The sequence below is a fragment of the Epargyreus clarus genome, unplaced genomic scaffold (assembly GCF_041222505.1).
Source record: "Epargyreus clarus isolate Ecla_fem2 unplaced genomic scaffold, WU_Ecla_fem_2.2 ptg000014l, whole genome shotgun sequence".
NCBI classification, from domain to species: Eukaryota; Metazoa; Arthropoda; class Insecta; order Lepidoptera; family Hesperiidae; genus Epargyreus; species Epargyreus clarus.
In genome coordinates, this window is record NW_027332222.1 from 7,563,501 (window position 1) to 7,580,939 (window position 17,439).

The 17,439-nt window shown below is 35.0% G+C and overlaps 2 protein-coding genes across 6 annotated transcripts in view; both read left to right on the forward strand.

Annotated features, from left to right (window-relative positions):
- The first annotated feature begins 103 nt into the window (after window positions 1-103).
- On the forward strand, window positions 104-7,221 carry Gen (XPG-like endonuclease). Its single transcript, XM_073079825.1, has 11 exons — window positions 104-278; window positions 468-562; window positions 634-838; window positions 1,071-1,160; window positions 1,831-1,984; window positions 2,312-2,444; window positions 4,261-4,422; window positions 5,116-5,284; window positions 5,869-6,013; window positions 6,097-6,174; window positions 6,271-7,221. Exons 1-11 carry the CDS (start codon window positions 216-218, stop codon window positions 7,164-7,166), a joined length of 2,190 nt encoding a protein of 729 aa, XP_072935926.1. The 5' UTR covers window positions 104-215; the 3' UTR covers window positions 7,167-7,221.
- Window positions 7,222-11,533: 4,312 nt separating this feature from the next.
- LOC140747400 (cyclic nucleotide-gated channel alpha-3) overlaps window positions 11,534-17,439 on the forward strand; it is a 155,037-nt gene continuing 149,131 nt past the window's right edge. For all 5 annotated transcript variants that reach the window (XM_073079831.1, XM_073079833.1, XM_073079832.1 and 2 more), the window contains exon 1: window positions 11,534-11,674. The gene's annotated coding sequence lies outside the window, so the exon portion shown is untranslated. The remainder of the gene's footprint in view (window positions 11,675-17,439) is intronic.

The window sequence follows — 17,439 nt, forward strand, 5'->3', positions numbered from 1 at the left end:
AAAATTACTATAGTCTATGGGTGGCTCAAATGTATCGAAAGGCTAGAGTCCAAATCCACTCCTTTGCCTTGATCTGTCAAAGATGTCAGCATGATAACGGAATGCAATATTTTGAATAACAATATCGATAACATTACATTATGTGAATTATTTTTGTTTGTATTAAAATATTATTTTGGCTCTTTGTCAAAAAGTATTATTACTGTTTTCATAAAATGGGTATTAAAGGTTTATGGACGGTTTTGACTCCGTACAGTGAAAAGAAGTCATTACACGAAGTAAGTTAAATTTTGAGTAAAAATTAATAGAATCTAAGGTTCGCGCCTTAGATTCTATTAATTTTTACTACTAACTTACTTACTACGTTATAATTTTAGCATATAGTACTAATTGTATTGCATGCCGTCTTTTTATTTTTATTATTTAAAATACAAAAAAATGTGCAAGTATACACTGAATTTTTACAGATAAGAGGTGAAACATTGGCCGTAGACTTAGCAGGATGGGTTTGTGATAGTCAAAATGTTACAGACTATTATATTCAACCAAAACTATACCTAAGGTAATTTTTCTCTTTTTGAATACTTTTTAAATGAAATAGCAATTTAAACAAATTTCCAAAATTTATTTCAGGAACCTATTTTTTAGAACAGCATTCTTAATTCGAGCGGATATAATTCCAATATTTGTGCTTGATGGCGATGCTCCAGAGCTTAAGAGGGATGTTATGGCGGCTCGGAATGCAATACAGTTCCGTGGTGCAGCCCCCAAGTCTGATAAGGCAACCAACAAAGAGCCAAGTGTTACCCGTAAGAGATTTAAGGGAGTACTTAAAGAAGTGAGTTAGTTACAAAAGTTATTGGAAGGAAGTTAAAAACTAGCTATGTTTTTGTTTGTGTATGGACACCAACTATTTTTCATATATTTAATGTACATATGATTATACTTTTGTTTTGCTTTGATTTTTTTTGTGTAATAATATCAAGCTCATACAAATTCATTCACTGTCGTTCTGTCACAAAAATATATGGAGGACTTTTTGAAGTATTTTTTTATTATTTTCTTTTTAGTGTGAGAACCTTTTAAGGAGCATGGGTGTCCGCTGTATTAAAGGGAGTGGAGAAGCTGAAGCAACTTGTGCAAGATTAAATTCGCAAGGTGTTTGTATTTATAGTCCTTTTTCATTGAAAATGAAAAATATATGTTTGCAACTATGCAAAATTCATGTGGGCACAGAGATCTTACTAAAAGATTTGGGAAAATCTTGCCTAGCATTCTGATTAAAGTTGAATTGATTACTTATAGAAAGATTAATTTTAATAATAAATTGTTTTTATTGCTGTTGCTATGTAAATTAAAGTACATTTATTTAATAATTAATTAATTTATAAATAAGCAGTGATAGCCTAGTGGTTAAGAAACTCAGCCTCTCCATCGTGGGGTCCGAGGTTCAAATCCCAGGCACGCACCTCTGATTTTTCAAAGTTATGTGCGTATTAGAAATTAATTATCACTTGCTAAACGGTGAAGGAAAACATCGTGAGGAAACCTGCATACCTGAGAGATTTATAAAAAAAAAAAAATCTCAAAGGTATGTGAAGTCTACCAATACACACTTGGCCAGCGCGGTGGACTATGGCCTAATCCTTCTCATTATGAGAGGAGACCCGTGCCCAGCAGTGGGACAGTAATGGGTTGTTGATGATGATGATGATGATATAATAATTTACTAAATTCATATTTCTTAAAAATGCTTTTGAGAGTAATTGGAAAACTGTGTCATACCTGAAAAGGCCATAACAAATGAACAGATATATGCTTTTTCATCAGCTTGTAGATGCAGTGGTGTCCCAAGATTCAGATTGCTTTGCCTATGGTGCTCATCGAGTTTACCGCAACTTCAGTGTCTCGAGTGCAGCTGGCGGAGGAGCTATGCAGGGCTCCGTCGATTACTATGATGCTGGTAAAATGTTTAGGGATAATGGTAAGGACTGTGCAATGGTTATGCATATTATAAGAGGTTTTGTTTGAGGTTTGAAGTTTTTTTTTGTTTTTTTTTTAATGCATAGACTAACATCTATTTTAGGCATAAAGAATTATAAGATTAATTGTTACTTTTTGGGTTGAAATGCTTATAAAATTTTCTAGATCTTTACTTGTAAGAGCTTAAAACTTTTGTGTCTAAAATGCAGAAGAAAGAGTGTTGTCTCATATTTAGTCTAATGGGGACCTACATTTGTTGTGGCTTGTTTTTATTAGAAAAAAGGGCATCTTTTGGTGTCGTAATAATTAATAATTAATTATTTTTTAGGTTTTGGCCAAAAGAAAATGGTGGCGCTTGCTATACTGTGCGGTTGTGACTATGGTGTAGGCGCGTGTGGCACTATGATTAATACTGCGCTATCTTTCTTACACACAGTAGCTGAAGATCAAATTATAAACAGGTATTTATATAATACATTTATCTTAACTTCCTTTATTAGGGTTCTGTACCCAAAGGGTAAAAACGGAACTCTATTACTCGTACTAAGCTTCCGCTGCCCGTCCATCTGTCACAGGGCTGTGTCTATTGAATTGGAAAAAGTTAAACACTTGAAATGTTTAGAGAATATATATAATTGAGGCCTCTATATTTCGGCGTTTTGGCTTCATCTATTGATTACACGGTCATTCTGTGATAACAAATTCCAAAAATAAAAAATCAAAATTTCGTGGTATTCAATCCTCCATATGCGAATTCGACTCGTACCTGGCCAATTATTTCTATTATTATGAATTATTAACTGCTATCTTTAATATACATCTAACACGAAGTCATTTCGTCGTAGTGTTTAATTGGTATTCTCGTCAACCAAGGTATAAATTAATTAACGTTTAAATCTAATTATTGAACACACGTGTTGACAATTGCTAATTGTTGCGAATTACACAAGCTACATTATGTTAATTCGCTTGTGGAATTCGGTATGACAGTCATTACGTACGTAATAAAACAATTAATTAAATATATACGTTTATAGTCGCGACGTATAAATAATATATCTACAAGATTGACAATCAATGAATTTTCGATCCGACCAACTATTATTTTGGTTACTGTTGTGTACATAGGACCAAACTTCGATCAATTAATATTTAATGTTCAATTTCATATTGTTATGTGTACCCATATGAATTCGAAATATGCTATTTACCTTCTTATAAATTTGTAGTGTACGAGTATTTATACATAAAGCGGGACATATTAAAACATGGTTTAATCTTTATTTACCGTTAGTACTAACAATAAACTTGAATTAAGTGGAAACTGACCAATTGGTGAGCAAAATTTAATGCGGAAACTAAATAATGCGGGCAATAATTGAAACCGGTAACATTTCGGAACATAATTCACGAAAATCAATTATTTAGATCAATACTTACTCGTTTCACAATAATTACAATGGAATCATATACTTATAATAATAATAAGGACTTAGGCATACATATAATATCATTATATCTAAATATATATAACTCAAAGGTAACTGACTGACACAGTGATCTATTAAGGCACAGTCCAAACCAAGAAAGATCGGGCTGAAATTTGGCATGCAGGTAGATGTTATGACGTATTTATCCGCTATGAAAGGGTTTTGATCAATTCTACCCCCAAGGTCGGATAAAATAGGGGATGAAGATATTACTTTGTAACGCGAGCGAATCCGCGGGCAAAAGCTCGTTTTTGTCATAAAAGTTTTCTTAAATCTTTTTAACATTAAAACTCGAGTCAATGAGTTTGTAGGCGGAAATATTCGGAATCGCTCGAGTGTTTTTCTAGGAAATTTTGTGGGCGAGTAAGAGGTGGCGATGTTGCCGTGACGAGTAGTAGGGCAATGCCCGGACCCAGCAACCTGTATAAATTTAACTATTGGCACAATGTATACTATTATCAAGCCTATTACTGTTCCAACTCTGCGCACGGGTTTCCTCTTAGAATGAGAAGGATTAGGTCATAGTCCACCTCGTTGCCCAAATGCGAATTGGTAGACATCACATACCTTTGTTTTTTTTTAATTTCTTGGGTATGCTCATGATGCTTCATCGTTAAAGCAAGTGATAAATAATTTGCAACTCATCATAACTTTGAAAGATCATAGGTGCCTGAGATTTGAACCTCGGACCCATCGATCAAGAGGCCGAGTTTCTTAACCATCGATCATTGCTTTCACGATTTATATACCAAAAAAAAAAAATGTCTACAAATTTTTATATTCCTAGGTTATTAAGGTGGGTAAGTGACCCAAGTTACTATGAAGAACAAACGCGTTGGGCGTCCGCGCCGGGGCGTTGCGATAGATGTGGTCACGTCGGACGCACACACGTCAAGAAAGGTTGTCCCATCTGCGCTACAAATCGTGGCTGTGAAGATAAAGGGCATAAGTAAGTTGTGTTTTATTCAAAGGGCCGATAGACGTGTGGGTTATTCGTAGGACTGGTATCTGTCAAATCTAGAGTAAGTCTAGAGTGAAGTTATGAAGAGGGAACCCTCTGGGTTAATATTTGAGCTATACGGTCACGTCGCTGTTCGTTTTTTGTATTGGTCTGTAATGATAGTAAGTTATACTTTAAAATTAAGTAAGTTCACTTTAAAAAGCCCAGTCATCGTCATCAAATATTTACTATTGGGATGACAAGTTCTCTCAAAATGAGAAGCGTTTTGTCCCAGGCCATAACGCTGACCAAGTATGTTTTAGTAGACTTCACACAACTTTAAAAATTGTAGTAAGAATGATGCCTCACGATGTTTTCTTTCAACGCTAAAGTCAATGATAATTAATTTGACTTGTTCAGTATTCACTTTAAATAATATAATACTACTCATTTTTAGCCGACTTCCCAAGTGGTTATCTATTCGTCGCCTATGTTTCTTGATGAACAAACTTTATAATTTTTTTATTATCATATTTAATTATTACTACGAGTGTCACTTCTTCTATATAAATATTTTTAATATACATTATTAATTATATTATTATAAATTAAATATACTATAATAACCCATGTATAGATAATGTTTCCAAGCTATCGAGCATCTTGTGTCGATTCGTTCGCCAGTAATAATTTCGTTTGCAGGGCGAGAGTGGCAGAAGTGAAACGTGAACTGTCGCTTCGTAATCGGGCGCTGTCATCTGGAATGCCGTTTCCCGAACCGAAAGTTATGAAGGAATTCTTAGATGGAACCACTGAAAATATAGACCTCGACGCCCTGAAAATACCCGTTCCGAGTTTGATTCAATTTGTGGTATTTGTTCTTATTCAACAATGTTAGGTTTCTCAATATTGAATTTTCAACTGGAATGGTATTGGTTATGTTCTAGTAAAATCTAGTTATATGTTTATGTTAGTTTTTTTTTATACTGTAGGAGTAGCAGACGAGCATGGACTGCATTCCAACTGATGGTAAGTGGCTACTGCTACCCATGGACAATTGGACATATGTAATCAACCCCAGATAGGATTACATGTTCCTACCTGAGGTCGACCATAGACTCGCCGTTTCCCCAGAGGAGTAAGCTGGAACGTCTCGGAATAGTATGTCTCCCTTACCACACCCTTCAAACCAGAACACAGCAGCCTTGAACACTGCTGTTATGAGACAGAAATAGATGTGGTGGTGGTGCCGCTGGAGTCGAACTACAAACGGTTCTACCACCTTCAAAACTTATTTGTTCTTCTACTAAGCACGAATAGATCACAGTTTACTTGCAAGCTAATTTATTTGCTTCTTAGATCGCCATAAACAAAGTTTAATAATAATTTATCACAATTGATAATTACTAGTAAAATAATTATACGTACCTACATTTATTTTCATTTATTTTGTAGAAAATAATGACGAATAAGTTGGATTGGTCGGAGCGCTATTGCGTGGAGAAGTTTCTGCCATTACTGACTAAATGGCATCTTCAAGACCATGTTCCCTGCAGAACCTTAAAACCTTTATCAATAAAAAAGAAGAGGAATCCTAGAGGTGAGATATTATATTTTGACTTTCATACGAGTAAAGTTATACATAGAAAAAAAAAGGAAAATGTAAGATTTGGTCCTTTTCAGGTATCCCTAGCTATGATGTAGTATGGGGCGATATTGACGGCCAGTACGATGCTTTGATTCCTGACGACCAATTCGAAGGTTAATCAATCTAAAATCCATCTTAATTCATTTTCATGTTGATTTGACGTTTTGTGGAACTCTCGAGTTCACAGTATTATCTTTGTTCACTTACAGAAGACGATGACGTCACAGCACCATGGACTACGACTGAACGGCAAGACTTAATGCGCCAGTTTTATCCAGACCTGGTTGAGAGCTACGAGGAATCTATAAAGAAGCCACCCAAAGAAAAGAAAACCAAAGGAAGAAAGAAAAAAGATAAAGATGATGAAAATAATGAAAATGTTAAACCCAAAAGGAAATACAATAGAAAAATAAAGCCCATCAAAGATTTAGCGGTGCAAATATTAAATGATTCAATGAAAAATTTAAGTTTAACAGCTAAGGCACTAGAACTTAATTCTAGCAAGGCTCTTAACGTTAGCGTTTCAGTTAACAGGCTAAAAAGAAAGTTAAAAAATACTTCTAAAGCTAAAACATCTAAAAATACTATTGAAAGTTATCTTGTCCGTAAGAAAATTAGACTGAGTAAATCGAAACAATCATTAGGTAGAAGTTTACAAAATATATCGAATATAAATCAAGAATACAATAACTTTAATTTGGATTTTGATAAAGAAAACGTAGATTATAATAATATTTTAGATGCCTTCAATCATAGCGTAGATGATAGTCGTGAAAGTGATCTCTCTGATATAGTGGATCAAATAATTTCTCAAGCCCCTGTCGCCAAAACAGCTAAAGTCAATAGTAATTTAGTGAAACTTGTATTTCAAAATAATCTGCCACAAATGAAGACTTGTATAAATAAAGTATTGATGAAAAATAATTGCTCAACTCCTAAAAGTAGTCCACTTCGTAAGAGCTTTGTTCGTGGTAGTACTGATAATCTTTTTGACTCGTTATATAAAAAGAATACAAGCAATTTCTTTGATAAGTTAACTGAAGGTAAAGATGCATTTGAAATGTCGGTTGAAAACATACATAGTAGTATTATAAATCTAGATTAAACACAATTTGTAGCTTTGTTCGTTAGAATTATGTAATTAAAAAATATTTTAATAAGATTCGTATTTTATTTAATTCACATTTTGTTATGGTTTCTTTGCATTGCAATGCCAAGGTTATATGACAATTGTCGCCTATTATGGAGCCCACCTGAGGTTGGCCACAAGCGCTGCTCCCTCTGAGTATTAAGTTGTAACCAGAAATCAGTGGAATGAAGCCACAGAGGGTTTTACTATATACGTTTAAAAGTTTTTAGACACACGACACAAACATAAGCACATTTCTACAACTACAAGTAAAAATAAGCTTATACCAATTGATATAATTGTGTATAAATTGTGCAATATATACATTAAAACTTCTTTCATGAAAACTCATCTCGTTTGATTATGATGCACTCATATCCACATTTCAAACAAAATTTTTGATGAGGGTTAATTATGTTTTGCCGCTTTGAGTGAAATGAGTAAAGTAGGCCTTTATTAAAAAAAACGTGAAGTTTTTTATACTGCACATATTAAAATTCGTTTGCTCAAAATTCATGAAGATTATCGTACATTTTTTGTAGTTTATAAATTAATATGAGACTTAATATGTATGTCTATGCAATAGACTTTTTTCAACCTACTTTTCGCTCACTAGTAGGTACTTTAGGTAATTTTAATAAAAATACAGTATTTCGGTGCTTCTCTAATAAAGATGCCAAGGTTGAAAATGGAGGTTCCGAAGTCTTAACTACGGAACTAATTTGTGACCAATTGTAACAAAACGTGGAACTTTCTCAATATCATTAGTTTTGTTGTATGGTGGTGTTTCAACTTCAATCAAATTGAAGAAAACTCAAGACATTGTTTTTTGCCGCGGAAATATTAGTTTGTAGTGAATTAATTCATCTTATATTGTGATGTTATGTGGTATGGCAAGTCTCTGTCCCCCATAGATATCTAAGCAACTCAATATAGATAATAGAGGTTTTACCTGAAGCCAACTACAAATAAGTTTCTACTCTTTAAGTACTGGGTTTTTCGCGTCATAAACGCTGCCGACACGCGAAAACTGCTTTACGTTAGAGCTTGGTATGCGTAGTGTGGTGTTACTCTTATCTCCCTGATTAATCCTTACTAGTTTTACTTTTTTTTTAATTATCATTACCGCTTATGAACTCTATTTGGGAAAATTCTATTTGGGACTGATGACACGAATCTAGCTACTCTACTGAGGTCTATGTTGGAACGCCTTAAACAAATATTCTTCAAACGAAAATAACTGCAATGTAGCAATAGCATTAGCATAGCATTTAGTCAGTGCTAAGATAGGTTTATACCTTGTACTACGAAGTGTACTATCATGTTAAAGTAGAACGACTGAAAAAAGGCAAACCACTTAAAAGTAAGCGTTTCTATTTCCCCTACTATATTTTTTTCTAACATATCTTTTCATGGATGATAATATCAAAGAGAGAAAAAGAGAGATTTTTGCAATAAGAAAATTATAGGCACGATATATTCTAAGGCTTATCACTAAGAAAAACAGATCCGACAAAACATTAACATTTTTTCCTTCTCTAGATCTTCAGAACGATAATGCAAAGTCGTTGCAAATAGGGAGGAATTAGCAAATTGCTGCAAAACTGCTCGTAGAAATCTACGGGAAATAAAAACTTAGCGTCTCGAACGCCAGCGTAGCGCTACGCTGTGTCTACGACGGCTGTCTTAACGACACGATAAAGAAACTTGTTTCGTTATTCGTTTTTTTGTAATATATTGATTCGATATATTATATTTTAATAGGTGACGAGCTGACGAGTCAAATGCAGCACTATCGAATAAGAAGTAATCATCAATATTATAATATAGCTATAAATTCTAGTTAATCAATATTGGTAGAATTTATTTTGAGACGAATATAAGTAAAATGTGTTTAATGAAGCTATAACTATGCGAATTCATACAATTTGCATTTTCATATGTCGTGTATAGATACTTTTGGGCATGTTTATATAAAGGAATTGTAGTTCGGTTACATTGTAGGTCTGGTAGTTTTAGTAATCGTGTCATAGCGTAGTTAGTTAAGCCGGTGCGTTTTACGGTTAGATAAACCTGGACTGCGAGCTTTATGTTTAATGAAAAGACATTTAATTGTGTTACATTGTTAGACGACTCGCTCCAAACAAAATGACAATGCAAATGTGTGGCAATACGAGACCAAAACAATGTGCATAATCGTAGTGATGTACCTAACTAGAAGACCTAGGTAGGACTATTGCTTAAGTTGTATGTTCAGCGGAAGATTAAACGGAATACTATATTAAAGGCTTTTATTTCATGTAAAGAGATTTACTCTGCGAGGTTCTACCTTATTATAGCGGTGTAATATTAGTGTGTTCTGCTTTGTAGGGTGTAATGCAAACATACTACTATGATGGGTTTAACCTAAGGGCTGCAACGCTTTTATGATCTAGCTTAGATACAACTCTCATGTTATTTGGGGGTGATTGACATACATGTTGGCATCGGCTACTTAAATTCAAATCGACTGCATAATCAATGGTTTCCCTATTAAGGTACCTACCTACATTAAAAACTCTTATAATACCGTTTTTACTGTTAACGTAATTAACGTTATTACTGTAATTGACTGCAATTAACGTTAAAGGTGGTAGAACCCTTTGTGGTTCGACTCCGGCGGCACCACCACCACACCTATTTCTGGCTCATAACAGCAGTGTTAGGCACTGCTGTGTTCCGTTTTGAAGGGTGTGGTAAGGGAGACATACTTTTCCGAGGCGTTCCAGCTTTGTGCTCAGGGGTAGCGGTACATCTGTGGCCAACCTGAGGTGGAATATCTAATCCTATCTGGGGTTGATTACATATGTCCATGGGTGGTAGTAGCCACTTACCATCAGGTGGACTGCAAGCTCGTCTGCTACTGCTATATTATAAAAAAAATATTTTACAATATTGATATATTTTAACGTTTTAATAAAGTAATATTATACGTAATATTTCGTTTAAAATATTTAAGAAAGTAAGTATGTTGGAATTAACATCTTATTAACATGCTGTTTCTGATCTACCATTACAAATTATAAATTAAAATTTACCAAGGCACCTTCGTAAGCGTCAAGCTATATGAAACGAATATAAAGCCTGAAAAGAATTTACGTTCAATTTTATTTAGTTTGTTTCACGAATTCTAAACGTGTTATGACGTTCCTACCTTTTGTTTTGAGGAAAATAGAAAAAGCGATAGTTCTATACAAACTAAGTTGAAACCGGCGGGACGGAGGTATTTTTGCTCGTCATCTGGTGTTCCCCAGGCATATCAATTTGCACCATTTTAATCGTTTTCGATCAGCGTAAAACTATTCTATCAAAAGGGTTTGTGTGCAAACGTATACAGATAAATAAAATTGTGTTGTTTGTGTATTTCAATATATTGTTCATTTTTTAAACGCATTTCAGTACCTACGTCGTTGATGTCGAAGCCGAATAACGGTTTACCTAATAACGTTTTGGAAAATTATTAAACTGAATTGGAGAAAAACTTTCTGGAAAGATACATTAACGGAAGTAGGTGATACAAGTGAAAAAAATGTACGTTTTAATTATTTTTAATCTTAAATTTTACGGTTTTTGCTTAATTGTCCGTAAAACAGTGGATGGGAATGCACGCAGCCACGGCTGCTGTAGTGTGTGGGATAATTGCTAAAAGCCCCATCCATTGACAAATCAATTATACCTATCACTTTGCTTTAATTGCAATTAATGTTATTAAAGCCCGCACGAATGAATAGTAATAGCTTGTGAACAAATAAAAATGTAATTAAACAAAATATTCGCTAAATTGAACAGTTATATTTAACTCAATACAGTTCTAGTGTATGGAAAAGTTTTTGCCCTACACGTGGTTTGATTTTTTTCAAAGTAGTCTGAAAAGCTACTCTAGATATCTAGATATTATCAACGTAAGTCCTTTATGTTCTCATTTATTGGTCTTCTTATAATTACAGTGTCTATATTTTAGAAGCGTCCGAGGAATTGGACAATCCAACCGTAAAACACCCTGAGAAAGTCTAAATCCTTTTTAACCTCACCACTGTGTTAGAAGGAGAAGTGTGGCGGGGTTTGTTCACCCCACGGTCGTGAGATGTCGTAGATGGTCGTACTGAATCGGGAGGCTGCGTCGCAGAGCGCGCGCGCGTACCCGGCCGCTTCGTCATTGCGACGGAGGCTGTCGTGTGTCGGCGCTGGCCCGTGCGAGCGCTCGTACCCGCACCGCACCGCGCCGCGTCCGTGCGACACCCGCGCCGCGTATCGCCGCGACCGCTGCGACCCGCGAACACGCCCTCGTGCTGGCTCCAGGTCCCGAACCGCGCCACGTTCTCGCGCGACCCCCGCGTCGGGGCCTCCGCGGAGTGTTTGTGCTCTCACTCGGTAGCTCAGTGAAACAATCCCCGGGACCGGCGATTGTGGCGCGATGTAAAGAAGCCGCGACCGTGAATCCATGTGTAAGTTGGTGCGTTGCATGTGTCATTTCTTCCGCATGGTAATAGTTGTACGTCGATAACGATTTTGCGTGAGTTAACAGCTCGAGCGAGGGGTATTCGGAATAAAAATGAATGAATTACGAAGCTGCCCGCCCCCGGGGAGCAGCCGTTGTATTTTAACCTCTACCCGGAGGGGATAAAGTCGCGCACGTGCGCTGTTGTCCCTGATCAAAATGAATACGCCGCCTGATTTTCTCGTTTTCTTTCTCGTCGCTTTCTCGTGAGATAAATATTCGGTGCTAATTATCGTTATTGTTAAATGTGGATGTTTACTTGCTTAGTTTTATAGAAATGTAATGTAACAGGTGTTGTTCATTCAGGGTGATTGTTTGACAAAGAAGATCTACGTACATACCTAACACATAGTATATGTATATTGTTACGTATTTCTTATAGAAATAAATTAACCATTGCGATGGTTTGCTTTTACCCAATGTCATTCTAAGTATATATTAAGATAAAAGCTATTTTTATATAACGAATACAACATTTATAGCTAAGAATTGATATATTTTCGAATAGAAAAATGGAATAGTTAGCTCCTGCCCTTTTTAGCGTTAAATAAAAAATGGAGTTAACTGTTATTTACATTCCCTTTCTAGGTATATTAATTTCATAGAATAAAATTTAGTATCTAAGTAAATTTAAAGCTGCAACAAAAGAAATATAAATTACAATACATAAACATTATACATACGATCGTATTTCAATAAATAGAAAAGTTTTTTTCAATATTGTTAAATCGGCGTAGCTCTCTATTGTTTCGAACGCAGAACTTAGCCGTTCAATCAACAAAGAAATTTATACACTGTCCTATGTATTGTCCATTATGTAAAAGTAGAAAGATATTTCTGAAAATATTTCGTCTCCCGTACTGTTATTAGACCGGCGTCCTTGTCATCCAAACCGGAAATAGCAGAGCAAGGTTACCTAGCGACTGCGATGTACCCTGTGTTCCACTAGACGACTACAACGACCGTGTGCTGATTCCTCTCTCGATTTTTAGTGCCACAAATTCTTTTACTATAAAAATATTCCATTTTTAAGTATTTGCTTAGAAGAAGCACAACCTTCGAATTTTCTTGTTACAGCGTTGTATTTAAGGTACAATCCGAATGTAATTTAAAACCTATTGTTTCTTGTACAGTTAGTATACCTATATTATAATCTGAGGAATAATAAAATGTACTTACACTTTGAAGATAAATAAGCTCGTTATTTACTGTCAGTGAAGAACTTAAGTGGTTGTACACTAAAATAAATTATTTTAAAACAAAATAACGAGCAGTTGAGTGAACCAAAATGATCATATATCTATGGGCAAAGTTAAAAACATTTATCTGGTTTGTTTATCAGCCGATTTTCCTTGTTTTGTTGTTGTTGGTACCTAGCTTTACAAGCCTTATTAGAAAATTGGAGACAAAAAGATTATTTAAAAAAATATGATTCGGTATGGGCGAATTTTGACTCTAATGATCAAATTTCGACCACCAGGCGAAAACTACTTAAAGTAGGTAAATGCATAGAGCACGATTCTAACAGCAGGTAGTTTAGTGGATTGTCTGAAAGCTTTTAAGCGAAATGCGGAAGTGTCCTCGCCGGGCTCCCATAAGCTTGTTATATAAATGTTATGTTGGTTACGAGCTGACCAAACCATTTTATTTTATATTTATTCAATATTTATAGAGAGACAATGCATTCTGACTAACCATGTGACATAGTGGTTACTATATTATTGTCACGATCATATAATCTACCTATCTTTGGATTCGATTTTCTTCCGGACGGACAAATCTAAATGATAAATTTAAATATAAGTAAGCGTAGGTATGTGTGTTCTTGTTAATTAGGTAGGTAGGTAGGTAGGTAGGTTGAAATATAGGTAGACAAATATAGGTAGAAATTTGAATTCAAAATAAGATTGTACTTTATTTATGACTTAATGGAAATACAAAATGATGTATTTTATTGCTTCTTGCAATCGATCACAAATGCATAATTGAGTCTCAATAATACGTTTCCTGTAAATCCTTCAAACTACACCACATCAATGCAAACATTGCTCGTAGGTAAAGTAGTTATTTCTGCGAAGCCGAGTTCCCTCATTTAACAATAAAGATTTCTGCCTTTGTGATAGTTAAGAAGATTATAGCGTTTGGAAGCGTGCAGATATAGTTTCTAGAGTAGATAAATACTCTACAGTAGATATTAAATAACACATATTTCAAAATGTTATAGAAGCACTGCCTTATTTTTAGATTGAAGCATTTGCGTTTCGGTATCAAGATGCCGGCTAGTTGTCATATTAGACGATCATTTCACTTCTTAAGAGTGGCTATACATCTAAGGTAAGGTAAGGTAAGGTAGAACCGCCGTTTTATATGGAATTGTTTACATAATATGTCCATGGGTAGCAGTGACAACTTGAAATCAGGTGGAATGCATTGTTGTTTGCCACTTAAAATAAAATATCAAAGAAACTAAATTCATTTTGCGATTATGGTGTCAAAAGCTTTAAGCGCTGTGGTATTGATGAATTGCAAGCGATTTAGGTCATTTTGCATCGAAAGCTCGTATTTGGATGATTTGATTTTGATTGATGAAATCGTTTAACTTTTACGATAAATTATTTAAAATTATGATGAAAGGTACAAAAATATGCCGTAAATTAAAAAAAACAATAATGTTGTCTTGGTAGCAATAAACATGTGAACGTTATAATAATCAGATATAGGTATTTTATTTACTTAATTTTCAAAAAAGTCTTCGTCCCGTAAAATTCGAGTGCAATACAATGAATTATTAACTAAATTCGAAGCTAAAGTTTATTTCCTAATCAAAAACAAGTACCTACTTTAAGTCGAATGTTCAAGTTATCATTATCCTCAAAGTTAATTGTGATATTGCATTAAATAATTAAACAATAATTCTGTATGGTTATAACCTACTCCTCATATGCATGTATATTCAAACAATAACACGAATACGTAGGCAAAGTTCAGAACAATTATCACAACTGCATACGTTATCCACATCTTTTAATACATTTCTATTTTCAATTCACAAATGCGCAACATTTTTGTGTCCATTCCAGGCGTCCATTCCAGGCAGAGATGTTTGGCACCAAACGGAAATCGAACAACACTCGGAAGTTAGGTACCTACAAAATGAAGCGTCCATTTTTAGTCCGTAGAGGCCAGTAGAATTATTTACAGCGTGATAAAGTCATATAATTTCAATAAAAAATGTAAATTGAAATTAACGTAGAAATAAGAAGAAGATATTTTTTCTTTAATTTTGTAACTCAAACGTCCATCTTAATTAAGTAGGTAACAAACGAAAATCAATTTTGAAATGTGTTATTATAAAAGATTTTAGTATAGGTAGATCTGCTGTAGCAAAGAGAGAGAGATCTACTTTCTGCCTTATATTCGTAGCAATTGCTGCTACAAGGGTAGGGCTACTCTATTTATTTTATAAAATGTATGGTAAGACTAACTTGGTTCCAAAGAAGGCGGATAACCAAAGAACCGATAATTGGTGGCGTTCCAGATCATGGTCTTTTGTTCTAGTAGAGCTCTATCCTGACTTGCTATTAAGCTCGGCGAAACTATAAAGGCAGCTAGGCCAACTGTAACTAGGTACACTTAAAAAAGATCTGACTTACTTAGGTGCTTCAAAATAGTTTTAGGAATACGCATTTACGAGTATCATTTATTTAATGAGGGACTTTTAGTTGATTATATAAGTTAGATGGACTCTATACTGGTTTGCTAGTTCCATTAGATGAAAGGCGTACATATAAATCAATTGCAAGTATTCACCACACATGTGTTTGTTTAGAATGCCGTCGCATGTCTTGGAAACGATCTGATTTATTTTTAATGGGCCTGGGAACCGCAGTGAACTGATGATAATACGATAGTCGTAAGATATATCAGGATAAAGCTGACATAAATTGAGGAGGAAAATGATTTCAACAAAAGGAAGAACAGACAAAGAAAATGACAGTACGAGAACACTCGCCAGATAACAGGCGAAAAGGTTTTTGGAGCGTGTAGTATAGCGGTTGAAAAAGTACGGTAAATTGTTGAGTTCTGCGAAAATGGAATGTGACGCGTATCAGGGCATCTCTCGTTGTGCCGACACACTTCGCCTGAACAACGAAAACATTTCGGGAATGAGCGTGTGTCACAAGCAGTCGCTGTAGAAATAAATAGCAAGTGTTCCGCACGTGACAGTCGGCGAGCGGACGAGTCGGAAATTTCAAATGTTTATTCATTTCCAAAAAGTACGTTTCGTTTCGCGATGTTTATTTCGTTGGCGGTCGTTTCTTTCAAGTCTTTAAACCGCAATGACTCAATTACGTCGTATAAATAAACAACGCTCGCTCGATAATGTCATTAATGATGTTAAAAGAAAAGGTGGCAGTGCAATAGCAGCACATATTTTGCATATAAACGATATTTTATAGAATTTTGCATATAATGGATCATAAAAAATATCTTGCCTGGGTTATAAACGACAGGGGATGTAAACAGTATGGAGTAGGAAGACCGTAATAAAAGTTGAAGAATCTGTGCTATATCACCTAGCTACAGTTAACGGGCATGATGAATTATTTTGCTTTCATAACTGCAGATCTCGAGAGAATTATTCAAATGCTCGCAAGATAGGAAATATTACGTGTCAGAACTGAAGGGGAATTTAGTATTAGAATTTTTGATTCCTATGCAATAACTAGCTATCTCACGTTATCTAGTCAGATTGAAAGCAGAATAGGTTTGGTTATTAGTCTTTTAAATTTTAGTCACTTCGTGTTGAGTAGTGGATCTTTCATTTTGTGTTGAGTAGGATTTTAATACCACAATCATTTTAGATATGAGATAATTATTATGCTTAGGTGTTATCTGGGTAGCCTCTGTGGTTGTAAGGTGTTTTAGTGAAACGCAAAGTTGATGTTGTTTTTTTATATAATATAGGAGTAGCAAACGAGCGTGCAGTCCACCTGATGGTAAGTGGCTACTGCCGCCCATGGACATCTGTAATCAACCCCAGATAGGATTAGAGGGTATACCTGAGGTCGGCCACAGATGCGCCGTTACCCCTGAGGACTAAGCTGGAACGTCTCGGAAAAGTCTGCCTCCCTTACCACACCTTTCAAAACGGAACACAACAGCGCCTAACACTGCTGTTATTAGGTAGAAAAAGGAGTAGCGGCGGTGCTGCCGGGGTCGAATCACAAAGGGTTGTACCACCTTCAAACAGTTATGAAACTACATAGTCGTTTACTTATAAAAATGACTCAAAAGTCAGTTCAATTGATTGGTCAACCTTTGCCGCGAATGTCGTGCCGGTATGAAAAGCAAAGAGAATAAATATTGTACATTAATTAAAGTAATTACGATACGATGGATGTAACGAATATCTTATAAGCATAAAGAGAATTACTTATTACTACTTTTGATAAAATATTGTTATCCGATCCATATATTATGAACTTTTAATTTATGATATAGTAGATTATGAAATTAAATTTATTTTAAATGATTTTGTTTCCTTGTAACTTTAGACTATAAAGTGAAACGTACAATTTTGTTATTCTATAAACTGTATAACATAATAATGTTTTAAATCTTTACAAATTACGGGTCGCTGGTGGTTACGTATTGTAGACTTCTGTAAAACTTTAGAACTCGTTTTAAGTCCATTTTGACCTAGTTTTG

What these genes read in the sequence shown, in the direction of transcription:
- Gen (XM_073079825.1), top strand. Translation starts at nt 216, where the DNA reads ATGGGTATTAAAGGTTTATGGACGGTTTTGACTCCGTACAGTGAAAAG. An exon ending in AAAAGAAGTCATTACACGAA is followed by an intron (nt 279 to 467) that starts GTAAGTTAAATT and finishes GAATTTTTACAG; the next exon opens with ATAAGAGGTGAAACATTGGC. An exon ending in TTAAGGGAGTACTTAAAGAA is followed by an intron (nt 839 to 1,070) that starts GTGAGTTAGTTA and finishes TTTTCTTTTTAG; the next exon opens with TGTGAGAACCTTTTAAGGAG.